The 13,853-nt window shown below is 37.4% G+C and overlaps 1 protein-coding gene across 1 annotated transcript in view; it reads right to left on the reverse strand.

Moving 5' to 3' along the window:
- Positions 1–667: 667 nt before the first annotated feature.
- The window catches only part of LOC146460537 (uncharacterized), a 222,867-nt gene continuing 209,681 nt past the window's right edge, over positions 668–13,853 (reverse strand). Inside the window, exons 18-27 of the mRNA XM_085088145.1 lie at positions 13,223–13,294; positions 13,012–13,116; positions 12,628–12,699; positions 11,366–11,437; positions 3,947–4,018; positions 3,315–3,386; positions 2,676–2,747; positions 2,187–2,258; positions 1,406–1,477; positions 668–743 (exon numbers count right to left, since the gene is read on the reverse strand). Of these exons, the coding sequence (XP_084944271.1) occupies positions 668–743; positions 1,406–1,477; positions 2,187–2,258; positions 2,676–2,747; positions 3,315–3,386; positions 3,947–4,018; positions 11,366–11,437; positions 12,628–12,699; positions 13,012–13,116; positions 13,223–13,294 (757 nt within the window). The remainder of the gene's footprint in view (positions 744–1,405; positions 1,478–2,186; positions 2,259–2,675; positions 2,748–3,314; positions 3,387–3,946; positions 4,019–11,365; positions 11,438–12,627; positions 12,700–13,011; positions 13,117–13,222; positions 13,295–13,853) is intronic.

The raw sequence follows: 13,853 nt of genomic DNA on the forward strand, positions 1-13,853 counted from the left end.
ACATGGCGAAATTCTCGGGATGGCTATACGGCGCTTTGGCACATCACTAAAATAATTATTTACCTTAGTATTAGTAAATAAAGGATGAAAAAATAGATGATTACTCCACTTTGACACGGCACTAAGAATATCTATCTTCATTCTCACTCTCACTTACGTGAGTGGTTACATTTTGGTTTTGTAACTGACAAGGGCATCATTATATCTCTCGATAAAGGACTGAGCGCCCTACGCCGCTTCCTGTGTAAAATAGTTCTACAGATATTTTATTACATTAATGTGCATTTTTTCCTGAATAATGTATGCGCTTTAGGAAAAACAGTTTTCTTCTCCCTCACATATGTCCACGCACATTTTTGCGTGAGTCCTCCTCTTCTCTTGCGCTTGCCTCATTTTGGAGTTGGTAAAAATTGAAAACATTGTATAACGAGCGTCTTATTTAAACCAAGTTCAGTTAATTACAACTAAGTATACCGATCAGTGTAAAGCCAGGCCTTATAGAGAGTTGCAATGCAAATTGAGAGGAATTATGACTTGTGATAGTTCGTACCTAATACTTTAATTTTGCGCCTATGATTGAAAATTTTCTATGTGCGTTTGTTAAATTGGTGCAGTGTTTGGCGATTCCAATTCAAATTGTAAGAAGTAAGCTAAACTCAAAATTTACTTACAGTATTTTCAGCTTGGTCAAGTTACGAAAGACGTCAGGAGGGATGTCATCTAGTTTGTTACGTGCCAGAAACCTGCAAAAAGGCGAATGAATGCAATGTGATATAAGAAAGAAAAGATATATAACTGGCTGCCTTAACTTGTTACATAAGCTTAAGCATATTCAAATTAGCATTAGCATGGGTTGTAATTGTGATTGACGGATTGTGGCCACGCTTATGTTGTGATTAACTAGTGCAGTACAAACACATCCTTGCATCCCTACTGGAATTTTCCAACCTTTAAGTACTGTGTATTAAACATCCAACAGTATGAACATTCTGCACAGTGAATGTATACAATGATAATATAAGTAGACATATATGAACAACTAATGAAAAATTTATGAATGAAAGATCCTCAAATGAAATTTAATTAACTTAATGATTTTCCATGATAACTACATTCAGGATTAACTGTCGAAGATAATTCTTCATGGCCTTTCTTTTCAGCTGTGACCAGTTTTACAACCTGCACACCTAACGGATAAAGTCTTTTGAAACAGCTTTAACTGTTTCAAAAAGGTCATATATATCAGTAACTGAAATGATCCACGCTTTATTGATGTTATTTTTTTTTTTCTTATGCAATCACAGAATGAAATGATATAAGATAACAAAGCGATTTAAAGTAACCACGTTACATTACTTAAAGTAGTTATGGGTCTTCAATAATCGCAACACCAATTGTCACTTACAGATAGGTTAGGTTACTGAAGCTGTCAAAAACACCTGGTGGCAGAGTCTTCACGTTGTTGGAAGACAAATCTCTGTTGACCCAAACGGTGTAAAATCAAACTTATGAGACTACAACATTGATAAACAGATGACCAGCGTAAGCGGTGTTTGCCAGAGAAACAGGAAATGTTCTTTAATTTAAGTTACCAACTGCTTATGTTGTTGTCTTATCACCACGTGTGACTACTACTAATTTGTCAATGAACAGTGTACAAGAGCTAAAAAATAAAATACTTTCCCCTTGCAAACACAAGCTGAGATGTCATCCTAACTGATATGAATTCGCGAACAATACTCCTGTATTGTCCAACAACGGAGGTTATATGCTATCTATCAAATTTGCCCACAAATAAAATCTAACATTTTTCATCGCTTCACAAACATTTTCACAACGCCAAACGTTCGAGACCATATATACTCAGTCGCCCTTAAAGTAAAACCGTAAAACTTCTATATAACACATGTACAGAAATAGTTAACCTTCAGGGAGAATGTTTTATTTATCTATTTATTTTTTATTATTTATTTATTTTTTTTGCACTAAGGAAAAATTGTGGTCCTAATGAAGCAATATCTCTGTTCCATATTGATTCTTTCTTACAAACAGGCTGGACAATTTTCTTAATTCCAAGTTTTGAGTGACACATTTCTTCAAAACGTAACACCATATGGTTCTGAACTGATGTTTTTAAAATTAAATGTTTCTCCTATACAAAAAAAAAAACATATTATGCTACTTACAGTTCATCCAGTTTTCTCAGATCTTTGAACAGTTTTTCGTCTAATGCCATGATATTGTTTTCATATAACCACCTAAGTTAAACAAACAGACAAAAATAAAATGTCGCCAAATAAGTTCAAAAAACCTAGAGTAACCCTATATCAGCGATCACACCAACTTCGGCGTGGCTTGCACATTGTTTACTCCCAAGAGACACATGTATGCAGCTTTGTCTTCAGTTACTTCTCCTTTTGTTTTTCGATAGACGTTGAGGCGTCCGTTACTGCGCTGATCTTAAATCAAACTATTTTAAAATAACGACCAGCTCGTCCCATTTCCCTGAAATGAGTCTTCGACTACTGATAAACAGACACTATTTAGTCACATAGCTAGTAACTGCAATCAATATTAATGAGTATCAGATGTTGAGTTTAGAAATACGTGTCCATTGCCTAGTATGCTATGTGGGCAGCGGTTATACTATAATAAAGTACAGGCCATCCACTCACAGTTCATCTAAATCCTGTAATCCACGAAACAGACTGTCATTCAACACCGTTAAATTGTTGTTGTTCAAGCGCCTGTACCGACGACAAAAATATAGCAAAAGAAACGCTATGGGACGTAATTGTTATTTATTGACTAATTGGCAACACACTATGACAATAGCTGTTTCGACAAAGGTTGTCTAAAAAAGCGTAAAAGCGTACGCGATAAAGCCGAAAGGTAGTCTGGGAAGTACCCAATAGATTGCAACGAAAGCTCAGAATCCATAATGCCTCGACCGTACAGCAAAGCCTTAAGATGGTGGGCAGTATGGATTCTGAGTTTTCGTTGCAATCTATTGGGTATTTCCCAGGCTACCTTTCGGCATTATCGCGAACGCTTTTACGCTTTTTTTGGACCACCTTTGTGGAAACAGCTGTTTGTTCCAAAGAAGATTCCTTATGCTTCACAGCGCCACTTTTACATTAAGAACTGTAAAGTGCATAATGGTGTCACAAAGGTAAACAAAGTTTCCTCCACTTTTAAAAATTAGTTTTTAGATACAATCTAGCGTTGTTCATTGCTAAAGGTTTACTTGTATATCAGCCATCCTCTACCATTGTCAGTTGTGAGAATTTAAAGACGAGAAGATTTCTACTTACAGCCGTATTAGTTGTGTGTTCTTGGTGAAGACATTTTTGGGCAGGTCTTGTAACTGGTTGTATTGTAGATACCTAAAAATGTGAATGCGGTTAGCGACATGGATGGAAGAAATGCAATCACGTGCACTGATGGGTATACAGAGTCAGGACACTATACCTTCCTAATACCAATCAAAGTCTTTGGTACTGTATAATTTCATGTGTGCCTTGGAATTAAACAGTACCAGACATTTCTTAATGGCCTAGAATGTCTTTAATTTACTCAATAAAATCATTAGTTTGGATTAGTAATCATAAGTTGTAATAAATAAATTAAAGTTAATAATAAAATTAAGTCTCAAGATTGAACTTGATAATCACAAACTAAACAAAAAATAACTGGAAGAGAGCTATTTTCCGCAGTTCTAAGAACTTAAGTATCATTGCACATAGAAACAGCAGTGTTAATTTTTGTGACCTTTTACGTGTGATTTTGTGAGATTTTGTGTCTTTGGCATCTTCATTGGCCTGTGCGTAAAATAATTGTTCTTGTAACAAATTTAGGTTTATCCATAACAGGCAGCAAACAACAGATGAAACCGAACCGGAATTTTCTTGTTCTCGGCACTGATCTTTTTTAATAATGTACTTACAAGTACTTTAATTTCTTCAAGTTGTGAAACACACTCTCGTTCAACTGCGTCAGGTTGTTGTCGTCCAGAAGTCTGCGGTAATTACAAAGGGTTCAAATCAGATTAAATTTAAAACAAGATTGCCATCTCTCAGTGATAACGCGGTTATTTTACAAGCCACAAGTATTATTTGAATAGTAAGGAAAGGTAAATAAATTAAGAATCGAATGAGGTAATGTGTTAAATACACCTCTTCATAAAAGAATATTTTAGGAGATGGGAAACTTTTAATAACATTATGTGGGAAAGAACTTCAGAGAGAAAGAAAAAGAAAACAGGGCACTTGGAGGATTTGACAATTACACCATTGACGGATAGAGGATGATGAAAATTCGCGACAAAATATTAAAATACGCATTTGTAAAAGGCATTAGTCACCCACTCCCCTCCGCTATTATGTTGTACAGCTGAGTTAAATTTAGTTCAACCAAAAAAAAGATTGGAATAAAACGTCAAGTAAAACATTGGCAGTTCAAGTTTTATTTTAAATATATTTACATCGTTTTCAAAAAGCCACCATACTTTAAATGTTCCAAGGGAGCACGACAGTCCTCAGCTCTCTTTAATATAACCTCCCACCCCCACCCCCCTTCCCACCTTCAATTTATTCCGACATCCCTGACTACGTTGTCCTTCGCGCGAAAAGAAGCGCGTATTTATAAAGAAACACTACTTCACAACAAAAGCAAGCAGTTGTGGTACAGATGGTTTTTAAACCTTCTGCTATCCATCTGTCTGTGACATCAAAGTGTCTATATATGTGCTACCGCGCTATGCAAATGTTTTTCATATATTTTTTTTCTTTGTTGTTTTCTCTCGTTGTCACGTGCATGATAGAATGTAGCTCCTACTTCGTATAAATTCAGTTAGCGTCGTTGTAAATTTCGCATTTTTAGGCCCGGTTCAGACGCCGAACTTTTCATGAGCCGAACCTAATACCTCCAATTAAATACATGAAAAGTTCGGCGTCTGAATTAGTTGAGAACGGCTGTTTCAATTTGGAACGACTCAGCCGTTCTTTTCGCCTAGCTCAGCCGGGAGTTTCGGCTTTGGAATGGCTTGGATTCAGACGTCGAACTTTTCATGAGCCGAACCTAATGCATAAATTATTATAACGTTTTTCAAATATAAAAGAAATAAAAAAAACCGCTGACATTTCGATTGGCTTTGCTTTCAGTAATTAATTAATTTCGGCTAATTAAGTTCGGTGTCGGAATCAAAAGACGGGAATTTTCGTGATTTGGGCCGACCTTAATCTGAATTAAGTTCGGCTCATGAAACTGAGTTCGGCGTCTGAACTGGGCCTCAGTCTACCACGGTACTTGGCGTTGTAGCGTATCGTCGCAAAGCTTCTGTATTTGGCGTCGTATCCTTACTCTTTTGGACCTACGTGTATGGAGAATCACCGATAAGGTTCGTTTTCATTCGTATGTTTCATTTTATTTTGTATCGTTCCTTACTATTATTTTAGAACTGTCACGCTAGGATGGGCTCGATTATCTTATGTCTTGTATCTTGTGTCTTATGGCGTTACTCCAGTAAATAAAATTTTACGTAGTGAGCCCTTGTTGATTTAGCGGCTAAAGTATGATGAAGCAGATAACAGGCGCGACCACCAAAATACAAAAGAAAGAGATAGGAGCGGTATTTCATACTACACCTCCACTAGGGTTATATCAAAATTTACTTAAAATGAAAAGTCCTCTGCATCATGATGACGTATTTGATCACGTTTCTTTCTCAGTGGTTCATATTTCCACGCGGGATCCGTGCACTTGCTTATATTTGTACTTTTTGAAGTATGATAATGACTTATTTTAATCCCGGCCGAGCAAAACCGTTTTGCAGTCGGTGAGATAACCTGTAAATAGGCTCCCAAGTGGGGTATAGGGCGAAGAGAAAAATGGAGCTTGGTCTTGGTTGCCCCACACCGGTGCGAGTCTCAGGGTTTTTGGCTTTGAGTTACCAGCAGCTGCGAATTAGAACTGGACACAGTAGCAGCCCTTATCTTGTTTAATATTGATGTAGAGGTGGCCTCTCCTATAAGCCTGGTGGTTTCCTGAGGTCTCCTCGCCTAACAACCTGGGGTATATTTTTAATAATTTGTTATCCACATACAGGCAAATAAATGATGATGATGATGATGATGATGATAACTGCCTCGCAAACGTCATTGCAAGAACACTGACGGTTGGTTTGATACCAGCGTTATCAAACTCTATTTTTCATTTAATTTTGGTCTGGGGTACGCATTACCTAGATGTAAATTGATTATTAACTGAGAAATACTTAAATTTGGCAGCGGCAATATTTAGGAGGCTAATTCTCAGGAGCAGAATTTTATTGGTGTATTTTTAATGGATTTAGAAACAGTGAAGCATTAGACTTACTACCGGGTCATTTAGTATGTTTCAACAAGTGCTAATTTTTTGTTAAAATAGCAATGTGAGTGAATTCGAATTGCCTGCAAAATTGGAATTTAGTACTGAGAAGATGAGCAGTGGATGAGCAGTTCCCTCTTGTTTTATCTTGCTAGCAATATTTTCTTCGCCTTTCTTATCCGGGCGCATCGCCATTTTCTTTGCACCTCTCCCCACTAACAGGCAATGAGATGTATTTATTACGATCAAAACTTTAAGTTTGTGAAAAAGTCTGAAAATTGGGTAACTTCTCCAAGGAGAGTTTTCGTGATGAATATTATATCTTTTGGTCTCCCAAACTCCATTATAAATAAAGAAATAATAGGAATTAATCAAAAACATTCTGCCAGTATTGTAAACTCCAAGGAGCAGTAACATCCAGCCGGATATGTCAATGCCCATTTTCTTACTGAACCAAGTGTACCTCTTTACAATGATACCCAGGTGTAATGAATGCGTGGCTGTGCACCAGGTTAACCTGTTCTGTGAAAGCTTTAACCAGTCACCGTTCACAACTCGAAGTATAACTTGGCTACTGGAAAAGTCTGTGAGTACTTTTTCAAATGACCCCCCTCCCCCCCTCATTTGGCTTAGTATCACAGTAAATTATTGCTGGTTGCATGCCATTGGTGTTGCTCTTGCTGATTATATGCCAACTGCATTTTATAGTGTTGAACGCCAAAGCAGTTCAGCAAAATGTTCGGATGAGTTCTTGAATTTTACATCTATTATGATTTTGATACGGTGTTTTCCAATTGGGATTTGTCTGCCAGAGATGTTTTATTTAACCTTTCTTTTGTTGTAGTCATCCTTTCCTTTCATGTCTTTTGCTTTGGCATTTAGGTCTTATCAAGGAAAGTGGGACTATCAGTTTTACAAATATTATTTTGGCGAGCAATGTTTTTGCAAGGTCCATAGAAGCTTGTGTTAGTAGTGATCTCCTTATAATTGCCCTCGTTAGGTTACCTGTGCAAGAAGTCCCTAATTTGTAAATAAAGGGTTCCCGTATGTTACATCCAACAAGAATCATGACGTGAAAGTTTGTATTCTAGAGTTAGATAATCTGATATTTTTTTCCTCGATCATGAGCGCCGATATCGAGATTCAACAGGTTATGGTCCCATTAGAGAACATCTTTCAGGATATGGAAGGCTTCTTTTCGATAGAGATGAACGTAAATATGAACGGTCGGAAGTTAAATTTTCTTGGACACATGCGATTGCTTGTACTGAAAGACACCATGTCACAGAGACCGAGGAAGGCCTTAGTGCAACTAAGAACGGAGAAGCTTTCGTCAAACTGATTCAGTTTCTCGGTGATAAAAAACTTTTCCTCGTCATGAGTCATGCTGTAAATGATGGAAGAAAAGCATTGAATCGAAGATGTTAAGAGCCCATTTTGCTGGTACGGGCAAGCCAAAAGTCATCGCATTGTATTCTGAACTGACGTCGCTAGTAAAGACAAATGAATCTGTGACTAACTATGTTATAACAATAGAGACTGCTGCTCGGCAGTCCTTAGAAGCGCTGGAGAAACCGTGACTGGTGGTCTTCTTATAGCCATGGTATTAAAGTGTTTTCCAGATGATTACAAGCCGTTTCTTGTTGTTATTACCCAAAGCGAGAACCAGCAAACATTCAGTAAGTTCATGGTCGCATTACAAGGTTTCCAAGACACAGAAGGAGCTAAAAGAGCCGCCGGAGATGACTCAATTATGAAGGCTACGAATAACCACACTAAGTCTAATCAAAATGCGAAGGAAACCAAGAATGGTATCACCCCTGTTACAAACGTGGCTAATCAGGTCATATTGAATGCTGGTGTAAGAGAAAAAAAGCTAAGAATGGACACTTGTGTAGCACTTTTCGTAATAAGTCACACAGTGACAGAACGCGTCCTCGCATAACGAAAAACAGAGTAGACATGTACAAGATTAATCAGGCCTGTGAAACTGCAGATGATTCACATGATGAAGTAGAATACTCGTCCCCATTTGAAACCAACACTCATGCAGGCGAAGCAAATTCAAGAAAACCTAACACATTGCCGGAAGAAGAAGGCACATCATTGCTGATGAATCCAAGTTAGCCAAGCTTGACAACACGTTCAAACCGGACAAACACTAAATTGAACTAGTAAATAGATTACGATCAAACAATGTTGCGCTCAAAAGAGGAGCCGTGAAAATAACCAGCAAGGATTCAACTGGAACACTCGTCAGAGCGACTCTAAAGAACGCTTTGTGCATTTTATCATATCCTCAAGATATCTTTTTTGTCCAAGCTGCAACCGAGAGGGGTGCTAGTGTTACTTTCTAGCCGGATTCTGCTGAACTGATTTAGAAGGACGTTACTAAATTTAACATTGAGAAACATGCTACATTGTATTATGTAAGCACATATGATGGTTTGATTGATTCTGATTCTGCCAGCTACCACACGTAGTCTGAAGGACTGGCAAGAAATTCGGGGGCACTGTAATTATGAGGACATTCTGAAATTAGAACATGTAGTAGATTGCATCTAGCTCTGTCAGAGCAACACCAGTAGACCTAGCGATTGCGAGGTTTGTGTATTAGGGAAACTGACGCACAGTAGAAATAGGAAGCCTGATGCATGCCGACTGAATCATTGGAATTAGTCTATGCTGACCTTAACTTGCTGGACCTGTTGATCCTGTCTCTAGAGAAGGTTATAGATATTGTTTAGCATTCACTGACGATTTCTGAAGAAATGAAGAAGAGTGAGAGTGACACCGTAGCTGCCACAGTGAGATTTCTAGCGGACTCGGCCCCAAATGGTAAGGTCAAATGCATACCGTCTGACAACGGCGGGTAATTTACATCCGTCTCACGAGTTCGAGTCTCTTCTCAGAAATAACCAGATAAGGCAGGATACTTCTGCGCCTTATTCCCCCCACCAAGATGAGACTGCTGAGCGCCACTGGAGACCTCTGTTTGAGATAGGTAGATACAGAGCAGTTTAAGTAAAGAGTTTTGGACATATGCAGTCATGGCAGCTGCATACATGCAAAATAGGTGCTCTAACAACCGTCTGTAGCAAACAACCTATTCTGCTTTGACAGGCTGCAGGCCTAACTTGTGGGGTTTTTGGCTCTGAGTGCTATGCTTACACGCGGAAGAAGCAGTAATTAGACCTTAGGTGTGACAAAGGGATTTTCGTCAGGTATGACAAGGGGATTCCTTCTTACTTAGTGTATTTCGCAGATATTGGCAAAGTATTGAAATACAGGCAAAAGTTCCTTCTTTGTAGAAAGAAAGTTCCCGGATATTACATCCAAAAGATAGCATGGCGTGAAAGTTTGTATTCTAGTGCAAGACAATCAGATTGTTTTCTTCCATCATGAACTTCGAGCTACTGAGTACTGTTGCTTAGGAACAAAGTAAAATTAGATTTTACTGGCAGTTTAGTAAAATATTGTTGATGGAACGTGGCTCGTGTGCGCTACTCGTTCTTACAAGCTATTCATGGCGGATCGCTTTCAGTGGAGCTACTGTGTAGTCATGCTTCCATGCAAGGTCAGCACAATCAATAGTTTCGTTGTAGCTTAGCTCACAACATTATGGTTTTGTAGTCCTTAGCTTACTGTAACATTTATTTGCATTGGCCGAAAGTATTGAGGCCTCATTCATAAGTTGATAAGTACACGTGTAAAGCCAAGCCGCTGTATAGTACAGCTTAAACTACTGGCTAAGTAAGCAGACACCGTGTAATTATAAAAGCCCAAGCAAACTGCTCAAGGTTCAATTCGCAGTTCTGTTGTGCAGCCTAACCAGTATTTACTGTCAATTTATCAAAAGTTTTAGCTCTCCCACCCTCCCATTTGGAGATGGGTTTTTTGCGTTCCTTGCTTTAACAAACTAGGGTCACTCACGCGTGGTGCGCTTAAGTATGCGCAGCGACTTCCCTCAAGCTTGTTCGCATCTTTGCTTTTATTTATCGCAGGCTAACCAATACTCTTGTCCGATCCAACACGTGCTGTCTGCCATTCAGCTCGTAGTGTTGGGGGGACTTAGTGAGGTTGTTTTTGTCACGCGACCCGGAAGTCGCATTGACTAACCTACTGCAAGGCAGTGTTCCCCTCGATATCGCCATTTTGAGTCGTTATCTTGTTTGTTAAAGGGGAAGTATCATGGGGTTTTTGACCCTTTTTGTTAAAAATGGTGAAATAAGACCTTAACTTTGCTACAAAATAATTCTAGAACAACGAGAGGAGAGAAATCAACTCAGTTCTTGAAAGGAACAACTCGTGATCTGTTCTAGCGTATTTTGGAAACAAAAATGAGGGATCTTGAAAAACATTAGCCTAATATTTTTCAAGTTTCAAACCATTCCGACCTACTCTGTCTCTGGCCAGAGACACTAATCGACAGTTTTATTGTACTGGGGTGATAATTTATAACAAACCTAGACAATTATTTTTTGTTTCTGCTGTCAGACAAACATTTTTGGGTTTTGAAATGACATCAGATTTTCGTGATACTTCCCCTTTAAGTATTTCGCGCATTCCTTTAGTGCATATCGTTGTCGCGGTACGTTCCTCGGGAACAGTGACATTAAATATTTTAAAGAGGAATTCCCCCTCAAAGAAGATAAGTTATGCGTAGAAAACATTTTGTAGCTAGAATGGATTTTTCGAAAGCAAAGCTGGTAGTAGTTTAGCGATCAGTCATTTCAGTTCCAAGTCTTAACTTTTCACACTGTATTGTATCCTGCTTGTTTTCGTCACGTGTCCAGGGGTAAACAGAAAAAAAAAAGATAATATTAAATATGTAAACTTTCACAAACGTCCATATAATTATGTGTTCAAATCTTGATATCGAAGACTTGTGGTAGTCACAGGCAAAAGACCGTTTCATTTTGCGTTTAAGAGGCTCATGTTTCACAGTATTCTTTCAAGAATAAACTTCATTTTCTTTAGCTAAATAAGCCTCACTTACAGAGTATCCAGCTCAGGATTGTTGTCAAATATCCCAGGAGGCAATTCTCGTAGCTCGTTACCTTCCAACCATCTATACAAAACAAAGAGGACAAGGTTGCAGTAAGGTCCATAAACCTTTTTGGAGTTGGAATATCTGATGAAAGATGGGAGTATCTGAAAGAGTTGTTGCATCTGGCGCCTATCTAACCTGCTTTGCTTTTTCAACAGTGCTGTTAGAGCTACTTTCCTTAAAAAACATACAAGTAACTGATGGAATGAGAAATACACCTTGGAGATAATGTTTTGTACATTTAACTGTTCTATTTCAGCAGCTTTTTTGTAAAGTTAATTGTCGCATTATCTCTTACTCGATATTAGAAGAACGTTAATTAAAAAGTGATAAACAACAGGTATAGGTGGTAATCTGAGCCTTTCTTTTCGTTCAACCTTTTTCTAATTAAGGACTATTCCATATCATTTTTGTCCAATCAAGCCAGATTTAATAAAAGACAATGGTTATGAAGCCTGAAAAACTTCTTTGTTCTATCCGTGCACAGACGAGAATAGATTTTGAAATGTGTTGGAGCAACTAACCAATAGAAACGTTCGTGTTAAGATATTCAACTGTCGTGTAAACATTTAAACAAAGGATTGTGCACGGTCGCCGCCCTTTCAACATAAATTGCAGCACCATTGTTTTCATGGCAATGTTTCATAACCAGTCCGTCAATTACCTTTGAATAAGCAAACGTTTTTCATTGAGCTTGGGTGTCTATTGTTTGTCATTCGCCGCCACATTACTAGTACCGTAAACTAAAAACTTTTTGAAGATGTCCTGATCGTTACATTGGGGAAAAAGGTTACGCATTGTTAAAAATGCATTATATTTTTGATGTTTATATTTTGTTAATTTTGGAAAGTTAGGACTTATGTCTATAAACGTGGCGTAAATTTGGTTTTGCATGCCTCACCAGGAGTTGAGAAATGTATTTTCGTCCTTTGTTTGTTTGTCTTTTTGTTAATCATAACCCAAATTTACCCTTGAAACGAAACCCTTCCCAAAGTTTTTCTAGAGAATTCTCGGGATCATAATAAAAAAAAACACACAACAAAATTAGGAAGAAAAACATCGAATAATAAAAAACAAAAAGTAGTAGTTAAATCAGAAAGACTTGTTCGGTTTTTATGATGCTGATTAGGTATCTTATTGATGGTGGTGTGTCCGTCCCGCTTGTGTTCATAAGAATTAATGTTCTGTAATGTAGGAAGAGCCTCACTTACAGAGTCGTCAAATTGGTATTGTTGTCAAACATTCCTCGAGACAAGTTCCTCAATTCGTTGTTAGACAAGAACCTGTCAAAAATATGTTTTTCACTCTCAGCAGGGAAAATATGTTGCTTTTTTATTTATTGTTTTTAGCTAAAGGAGAATTGCTAAGAACATCCACTTAACAAAAATTTTCTGATCATAAGCATCCACAGTCAAAATACATAAGTTTGTTTCAGATTAACGGTTTTGAGTTACAATCAGCCATGATACCGATTGCTTCAAGCCTCTAATTATTCTCATTGAAAAAAAAGAAAAAAAACTGTTAAACTCATTGCAAAAGAAAACGCAAGTTTATACACTTTGAATTAGATAACGAATCTTTGAACGTTTACTTACAGACCCCAGAGGTCAGCTTTATCATCAAGGTATTCTGGAGGAATGTTCCCTTCACCATATTGGCCCACTAAACTGCGATATAAGTAGTCGTCCCCAGGACGTAAGCTATCAAGATATAATTGGAAGACGATCAGTGCGGTTGTTGCTCATTATTACATTATAAGAAATTATTCAGGGATCATTTTAAAGATAAAAGGGTATTTTCACTTACAGCCGTCCCAGGTTAGTGTTATTACCAAAAACACGTGCAGGCAAGTCCACGAGCTGGTTGTTATTCAAGTTCCTATCATACATATAATCTTAAATTAAATGCAGTTGTTTCCAAATGTAAATTTTCTAAACAGGTGCCATCAGCTTTTCTTTTTAGATTAGTTGTCTGCTTTTTTTGACAGTAGCAAATGAATAGAATTAAATAATAAAAATAAAGTAACGTTTCTCATAAGTAACTTTACGAATATTGTTTCTTTCTGATGAAGAACATTGTTTGTTTCGCAAAAAAGAAAAATTTTGAACTTCCTATGTTTTCTCAGTTAACACAGTCTTTTGATCTTTTATTTTTATATTCTTCTTATTTCTTTAGCCATAAACTGGAGCAACAACGTTAAATAGCCAGAATAGTATCAAATGCCAGTTGTTGTTGTTTTTTATTTATTGCATGATTAGTCATTTTGTAACAACGCACCTGTTATTCAGAGAAGAAAATAATAATAATAATAATAATAATAATAATAATAATAATAATAATGATAATGATAATGATAACGATAATGATAACGATAATGATAACGATAACGACAATGACAATGACAATGACAATGACAATGACAATGACAATGACAATG

Source organism: Pavona decussata, unplaced genomic scaffold (genome assembly GCF_977016875.1).
Source record: "Pavona decussata unplaced genomic scaffold, jaPavDecu1.1 SCAFFOLD_211, whole genome shotgun sequence".
Lineage (NCBI taxonomy): Eukaryota > Metazoa > Cnidaria > Anthozoa > Scleractinia > Agariciidae > Pavona > Pavona decussata.